This window comes from Chiloscyllium plagiosum, chromosome 29 (assembly GCF_004010195.1).
Source record: "Chiloscyllium plagiosum isolate BGI_BamShark_2017 chromosome 29, ASM401019v2, whole genome shotgun sequence".
Classification (NCBI taxonomy): Eukaryota; Metazoa; Chordata; class Chondrichthyes; order Orectolobiformes; family Hemiscylliidae; genus Chiloscyllium; species Chiloscyllium plagiosum.
Window position 1 is genome coordinate 31,105,482 of NC_057738.1, and position 7,835 is coordinate 31,113,316.

At 38.5% G+C, this 7,835-nt stretch overlaps 1 protein-coding gene across 3 annotated transcripts in view; it reads right to left on the bottom strand.

The window, feature by feature from the left end:
• LOC122564469 (leukocyte elastase inhibitor A-like) overlaps positions 1–7,835 on the bottom strand; it is a 19,164-nt gene that overhangs the window by 4,033 nt on the left and 7,296 nt on the right. For 2 of the 3 annotated variants that reach the window (XM_043719404.1, XM_043719405.1), the window contains exons 2-5: positions 7,010–7,188; positions 6,114–6,251; positions 4,189–4,306; positions 67–209 (exon numbers count right to left, since the gene is read on the bottom strand). In XM_043719404.1, coding sequence (XP_043575339.1) covers positions 67–209; positions 4,189–4,306; positions 6,114–6,251; positions 7,010–7,177 — 567 coding nt within the window. In that variant the 5' untranslated portion in view covers positions 7,178–7,188. The remainder of the gene's footprint in view (positions 1–66; positions 210–4,188; positions 4,307–6,113; positions 6,252–7,009; positions 7,189–7,835) is intronic. The other variant, XM_043719403.1, reaches the window with a different exon arrangement.

The following is a 7,835-nucleotide window of genomic DNA, read 5'->3' on the forward strand; positions in this document are numbered from 1 at the left end:
GCTGACTACCTTGACTCCGAAGAAAACAAATGATCTGATGCAGTGCCGAAACTTGGTCCGGAGTACCTTATTCAGTTTGAATGGCATTTCCCTTGTGTCTTGTTCATCAAAGGTCTCCGCCCAGGTTCCTTTGAAGGAGATGGCATTCACCAACACGAGTCTAGTATCACTGTCCACTGAGCCCTCAGCCAGCAAGTCTTTGATTTTATCTAAATGGAATAAAATTCAGCAAAATCAGCACACTGGAAGAAGGCAAAACAAAAGGGAACAGTTTCTGCCATTTGTAATTTGTTTTTGTGATTTAAATAGTTCAGGAGAGAAACAGAATTAAATTAATAGTTCCCAAAGCTTTTGATTATATTTTTGAAAATATTAGCACTCAAACATGAAAATCAGGATCTTTCCCACAAAATATTAATTAACCAAACTATTTTGAAGGCCTTCTTCTGCTAGCTTACAGGAAGTTACAGCTCATTGGGATAGCAGATGGAAATCAAACCCCACAATTCCCCGAATTGATCTCCAACAAACTGTGGCTTGACCAATCCAAGGAATGTCATAACTCAGTCTTTCCTTCACTCAAAGACTCTTGGTATCAAAATATTCCCCTCACTGTTTTCAAAAGCAATATTTCCTTACACAGCTAAAAATAGACATCACTTAATATTCCCATGTTGCAAAACTCTCCTGGTATCTCAGCTCCATAGCATTTGTGTTTCCATTTCATTTTACAGTCCAAAAAGGGTGTGGTCCCTTACATGATGTCACTTCATTGGTTTTAGATGCAGCATCAATGACTCTGAAAGTGACTGGATTGAATATTCATGATCTCAATTTCCTCGACACAGCTGCAAGTGGTATTGCTATCCTGGTCATGTCAAACTTTGTACCCTTTTCTGGTCATAATAAGTGCCAGATGAACCTTCCCAGTATAGAACCTCCTAATCAAGTACCAAAGCTTTGGTAGATTTGGATGAAAACAGAGGAACATGTTGTGCTATCAAATTAGTGGCAAAGTTTACATTTCTGGGAGACTTTCGTTTTATTTCTCAGAAGTAGAAATTTGCTAACTCAGAGCAGCAGTCAGACTTAGAAGTGTGAGAAAGGTATGAAAACAAATGATGCAGAAACTCAGTAGGTCTTACAGCATCTTTAGAGAGACCAGAGACAGTGTTTGAGTTTGGTATGTCTTATCAGCATTCTTCCAAGTTAGGTCATGACACTGTTTTCTTAGATTCCAAGGCGAGTCATATCCAAAATATTCATGTTGACTTTCTCTCCACAGAAGTTGTCAGACCTGCTAAGTTTCTCCAGCACTTTGTGTTTATTTCAAACCTTCACCATTCACAGTGCTTAGCTAATATTTAATGTAAAATGGTACTCATTCCTCTCTAACAGGAACTGATCCCAAATGGCCCTCAAATTGTCCTTGGTGATTGTAACTGAAAGAAGTTCAAGTATCAATCATAATCTGATTTCTCTAGTCTGCAGAAAGTTCATCTGTTTTCTGAAAGTTCCATTGTACCCAGTTTTATTTTGTTACATTGAGGCTCTGTGCATTTTGTTTTTTTGCGATTAAAATGCAAAAACAGAGTTAAGATAATGGGAGATTCTAGGGAAAGTACAAAACGTATGGCATGTTTCTTTGTCAAGTCCCTCCAAAGTAATGAAAATTAAAGCTTGAAGCCATCAAATGTAAACTCCTGGATATCAGTCACAAATATTTAAGATCATGCAGTCATGGAAATTATCAAGCTCAGTGAGGAGAAATCAATAAAAGAATTACATAATGTAAACTATCAAACAAATGACTGTCTTGTTGTGCTTCAGATTATAGCAATGTAAGTGGAGCTCATTCACAACTAATGCCTTCTCAGAAACGTTGCAATCTAGCAAAAGATTGTGGACAGTGATGTTAGTTTGTATCGTGATATTGTGCAGTCAACATAAAAGATCAACCAAGTTCGGGTGTAGTGTGAAATTAGACAGAATTTACATCCAGATCTCTACAAACCTTCTCACTAAAAGTTCACCAATGCCCCATTATAAGATCATTCCTCCTGCAGAGGCTTCCAGCTGATTTAGGTGAATGTGGGCAGATTCGAATAACCTTGAGTCTTCTGTGGTAAACAGCACATCGCACACAAGATTGACATTCAGGTAGCACAGGATACACAGAAACATTTGTGTGCCAGTCAGAACTGCTCCAGATTTCAGGTAAAGCCAATATATAAACTTACCAGTATAGAGAACATTTAATTATTCAATTCAATGGCTCGTCAGAGAAACCCTTATTAACTTGCTCTAACACTTTGACTTTTTTAAAAAAAAATTAACCTATTAGGCTGTGCTAGGACATACTCTGAAGCAGGGAGGATTTGATTCCAGACTTTCTCGTTGTGAGGTTGGAACACTAATATTGCACCACAAGAGCAAAAGGTAGTTAATCCCATTCTCCTGCCTTTTGATATAACCTTTAATCTCCTCACTAAAGAACCTATCTATGTCTGTCTGAAATGAACTCACTAAATTGGCTCCCACAGCCCTCTGTGGCAATGGGTTCCAGATTCACCACCCTTGGGTTGTGAAGGGCTGTCCCTTCGCTCTGAGGCTGTGCCCTCACCAGGTTGTCTCTGGTTTTTGTGGAAACATCTTCTCCATGTCCTTTCTATACCGGCTTCTCAGTATTCTGTAAGTTTACTCATCCTTGTAAACTCTATCCATATCGATCCAGAGTCCTCAAACATTCCTCATATGACAAGTCCTTCATCCCTGGGATCAATCTTGTAAACATCCTCTGGAACCCCTCCAATAGCAGCACATCCTTCCTTATTTGCAAATTTGTGAGCAGTTTTAGGCCCTGCATCTATGGTCTGACCACGTCTTTTACAGCCTGAAAAGTATATCCATACTTGTATTCTTGCCCTCTCAAAATGACTGTGCATATCGCATTTGCCTTCTAAAGCCTCAACACTACCTGTCCTTCCACCGATCTTCGTCATCAGCAAATACCCTCAATTCTTTTATCCAGATTGTTAGTTATAACATGAATAGATATGAATCCGAACACAGACCTCTGCAAAATTCCACAAGTCATCAGCTGCTATCCTGAAAAAAAAATCCCTTTATTCTCACTCTCTGCTTTCTGCCAGTCAGCCAATCGTCTTTCCATGCCCGTACTGTACCCCTAATACTGTTAGCAGCCTATTTAGCAGCCTCCTACACACACTTAATCAACAGCATTCTGGAAATCAAAATAGATCATGTGTACTGGCTCTCTCATTTAATTGACTTAATACCTTCTTGTCCAGCCTCATTTTCTAGTGGTCCAATGTCTACACTCCTCCCTCCCCACCTCCCAATACTACTTATACGTCTAATATAAACCTTTTGTAGTACATCTTTGAGCTTGTTCATCCTTATATTTCATCTTCCCCCCCACCCCCCTTACTGCTTTATTTGTGATCTGATGCTTTTTTAAAAGATTCACAATTCTCTGGCCTTCCATTAATCTTCACTACATTGCATACTTTTTTCTTTTGCTTTTATGCTGTCTTTGACTTCCCTTGTCGGCCATAGTAGCCTCATCTTCCCTTTAGTACGTTTCTTCCTCCGTGGAATAAATTTCAGCTGTGCCTCCCAAATTGCCCACAGAAACCCCTGCCAATGCTGCTCCACTATCTTCCCTGTTGGGCTGGTCCCAACAACTCTGGTCAGCAACTCTGTCTTTGCAGTTACTGTTACTCAATTGTCATACTGTTATGTCCAGTTCAAGCATCTTCCTCTCAAACTGAAAAGGCGCTTGAATAACGAGAGACCATATCCTGGATTTGAATGCAGCATTTCGAGCATATTCATTCATCACAAAAAAAAGTCAGATTCCAGACAACAAGCCAACTGCTTCCACTCAGACCTTAAATCAAGGTAACCTGGCTCAGGTCCAAAGGTGTTAATTTAATAAGCAGAAAATAAAAGAACTGCAGATATTGGAAATCTCAAACAAAAACAGAAATGACTGGAGAATGTCAGGAGAGGTGACAAGTTCACAGCATCTACTTTATGCTCTGAATAAAACTTCTTTAAATTTATTTCTTCAAATTCCAACATCCACATTTCTCTGGATTTTAAATTTTTCAGTGCTCGCTTTAACCTCAAATTGTAAATGACCGAATGAGGAGAACAACTTACTTGCAGTCTCTGCTTCCACCCACTTATTGATTTCCTGCCTAATTTCATTTGCAGCAGTTCGGAAATCAACTGCAGACATCTTTGCTCCATAGAATTTCATGGAGGATGTAAAGAATTCCTGCACAATACATAATGGAAAACAGAATTCTACACATTTTGGAAGATTTGAAGATCTGATTTAATACTGATCAAATAGTTGACCACCAGGATTGCTAAACATTGGTGTATTGTCTGCACAGCAACATTAAAATAGATTTGAAGAATGTTTGATGCTGGGAAGTGGCTTTGCTGGATAGGTCAGCATTTATGGCTCATCCTCAAATGCCCTCGAGAAGGTGTCAGTGGTGTGTAGAGAAGGCAGTGCCAGAATTTTGATCAAATGGCAGTGAAGGAACAGCAAAATAGTTTTAAATTAGGATTGTTTGTGACTTGGTGGGTTACTTACAGATTGGTGGTGTTCTCATGTGTCTGTTGTCATTGTCCTCCTAGATAATCAAAGTCATAGGTTTGGAAGGTGCTGTCAAAGAAACATTGGTGAATTCCTGCAATGCATCTTGTAGACAGTACACACTGCTGTTGCCGAGTGGCAGTGGTGAAGGGAATGAATGTTAAAAGATGGCATACCAACGAGTGGGACATTTTCTTCTGGGTTGCGTTAGGTTTATGAGAGGTTGTGGGAGCTACACTCAATCAGGCAAGTGGAGGCGATTCCACTACACCTCTGATTAATGCTTTGTAGACAACGGACAAGCATTATGGAGATTGCAAGTGATTTACTAGCCTCAGAATTCTGAGCCTCTGACCCACCCTTATAGCCACCGTATTCTTATGGTTGGTCCAGTTCTGTTTCTGGTCAATAGTAATACCAATGTGTTGAGTCTCATAGATTCAACAATTGTAATTTTGATAAAAGGTGTAGATTATTATTTTTTGGGAGACTGGATTGTTAAAATAGAGGCAAATAGGTTTTGTTTTCAGTTTTGTGGAAGCAAATGAGATTTTACCTTAAAAGAAAGTAAAACATTGTTTGGAAGCAAGGCTTATGAACATCATTTCTAAATAAAGCACAAGATTCAGTCAACTACCCTATCAAATGTAAATATTCAGATAGACAGTGAAAACAATCCAGGGGTCTCTGCTGTTTTTGCATTCAATTCAGAAACAGCTTTCAGCTTCATCCTAGGAAAATAACCAGGCATTCAGTTCAGGAAGGAACAGTTTCATCTAAGCACCTGAAATGTCTGTTGGGTTTGTGAAGTCTCCAAGCCATGAGATTTTGTATGGAAGTGTTCGAGTTGTCTGAACTGAAAATAGGTTTAGGCCATCAGAATTGGAAAGAAATTATAAAACGGACCCAGAAGGAGAATTAGGAAAAAGTCAGACAAGGAAAGAAATGTAAGCAATGAGATGTGAGTGATAATTCTCTTGGATGCCTATCTGAAAAGGATACCTCTGGAAGGAAGACTGAAACGTTATTTTGCTGCTTATGTTGTGTTTCCTAAACAATTTTATAAAGCATTGTTTGTTTTTACTTCTTTTGTGTAGTAACATTGTGTTCTTATGTTAAAATACATTGGTAGCCTCAAGAAGATGTGTTCAATGACTAACCAAACCTACAAAAAATTTAAACTTATTACCTATCAAGCCTGGTTTCATTTTAGGATCTGACTTGTTCAGTATTAACATCAGCTGGGGTCATAATTTAATGTCATTGAATGCCAAATGAGATGGTTAGATTTTCACTTCTTCAAGATGGAAATTACTTGGCACTTGTATGGTGTGAATGTTGCTTGGCAGATAGCTGGAACTCTGTCTTTGAAAGAATCGTTGTAAGAATCCACATGCAGCACAACTAGCATGAGTTTTCTAGCCTAGTCCTAGTGAACTGGAAGAATGTGGAAACTGGTGACCAACTCACAACTTACGTCTAGGAAGCTATAGGTCTTCTCTCCATATAGTCGATTGGCCACTTTCAACAGATATGCAGCATCAGCTCGGTTAATCTCCGATTGCATTTCCTGGAATCTAGAATGGACGTTTTGAACTTGATCAAAATGAAGAGTCTGTTATCAGAATAAATGCAGAAAAATAAACATCATACAGTGAATTGAGGAAGAAGCTACGAGTTATTATCACCTATTTTTAAGTCGAATTAGAACAGGGATGAGGAGGAATTTATTGTCTCAGCAGGTATCTTTGGAACTCTTTACTGCGGAGGGTGTACAGGTAGGGTTGTTAAGAATATTCAATGTTGAGATAGACAGATTTTTAAATCAGTGAGGCAATCTCAGGTTATGAGAATGAGTAAGGGAAATGGAGTTTAGGATTATCAGATCAGCCATGATCCCATTAAATGTCAGAGCAGACGCTATGGACTGAATGGCCTACGTCTGCTCCTATATCTTATGGTCATACAATCTCTTTCTGCCATTTTGGTTCCTGCTGGTTTCCTTCACACTTTTCCTGCAGGCAAATATTCTGTGCTGTAATACTATTCTGCACTTGTTGATCACCCTCCAGTAATACCTAAAGAAGCCATTCCACCGGTCTAAGGTGAGAGACCATTTGACAGTCATTTATTCAAGCAAGGGTCAAGTCATTTAAGAAACAATCCTGATCTCAGGCAACGTCCACACATTCAAAGCAGGAGAGCTCATCGAGTAATGAAGCAGGAATTCCAGTACATACTCCCATCCACTTAGATCAGCTAACAGCATCAACTAAGCATTAACCCTCACACCCTGGAGGCTCAGCTCATCACTTCCTGCTCTAAACTACTGAATTTATTGATAGTAAGAACATAAATTCATTTCATACATACTTTTGCCATCTGAGATGCCGTGTTATTCTTTGCTCCAAGGTGAACCATGGCCAATGCAACAGAGATGCTGAATGGAGAAAAAAAGATGTTGCCATCTTGATTGCTTTCAATCAGCTTTCTGAATAGGTCAAGAGTGAAAAGGCAATTTGCTTTGCTTAGCTCCTCCATGGTGTTTTACACTGCAAAGAAAGTAAATATAAATTACAAATGTTTAGTATGACACGTTCTCAAGAAGGTTTACAATTTACTAAGTTTGAAACTGAGGAAGGAAGTGACTTCTAAGAAATCGCAAGCTGGCCGTTTGCAGTGAAATGTTTACAACCTTGCTATAAAACTGCGTACAGGCTTTTATTCTTTGTATGACTAAGATGAAGTTGCTGAGGTAACCTTGGTTAATTGGTCAATGCTGGAGGCAAAAATATCTATCTTCAATGCATTCATAATGAAAAACCAGCTTTTAAATCAACATTGTACTTTCCAGTCAGCTAAAGTAAATAGCTTAACTTTACTTGAAGCAGATAATAATATTTGGAAATAATTGTGAAATAAAAAAGTGAGGCCCAAATGCACCTTCTCGGAGATAGCAGTCAGAAATATCACTATATGTGCTGTTAAAAATTAATGTTAAAGGCATTAAATACAATGTTACTATCATGAAAGAAATACAATTTCTTTCTAATAACCTACTTTAAAACAGAAGATATCTTTCCATACAATAATGTTTGGATACATTTTTCTCCAGCATCTTGAATCCTAAACTGGCATTAATCATTAAATTGTGGAAGGTTAAATGCACGCATGTGAGCTTTTGTCTACCGTTTACTCT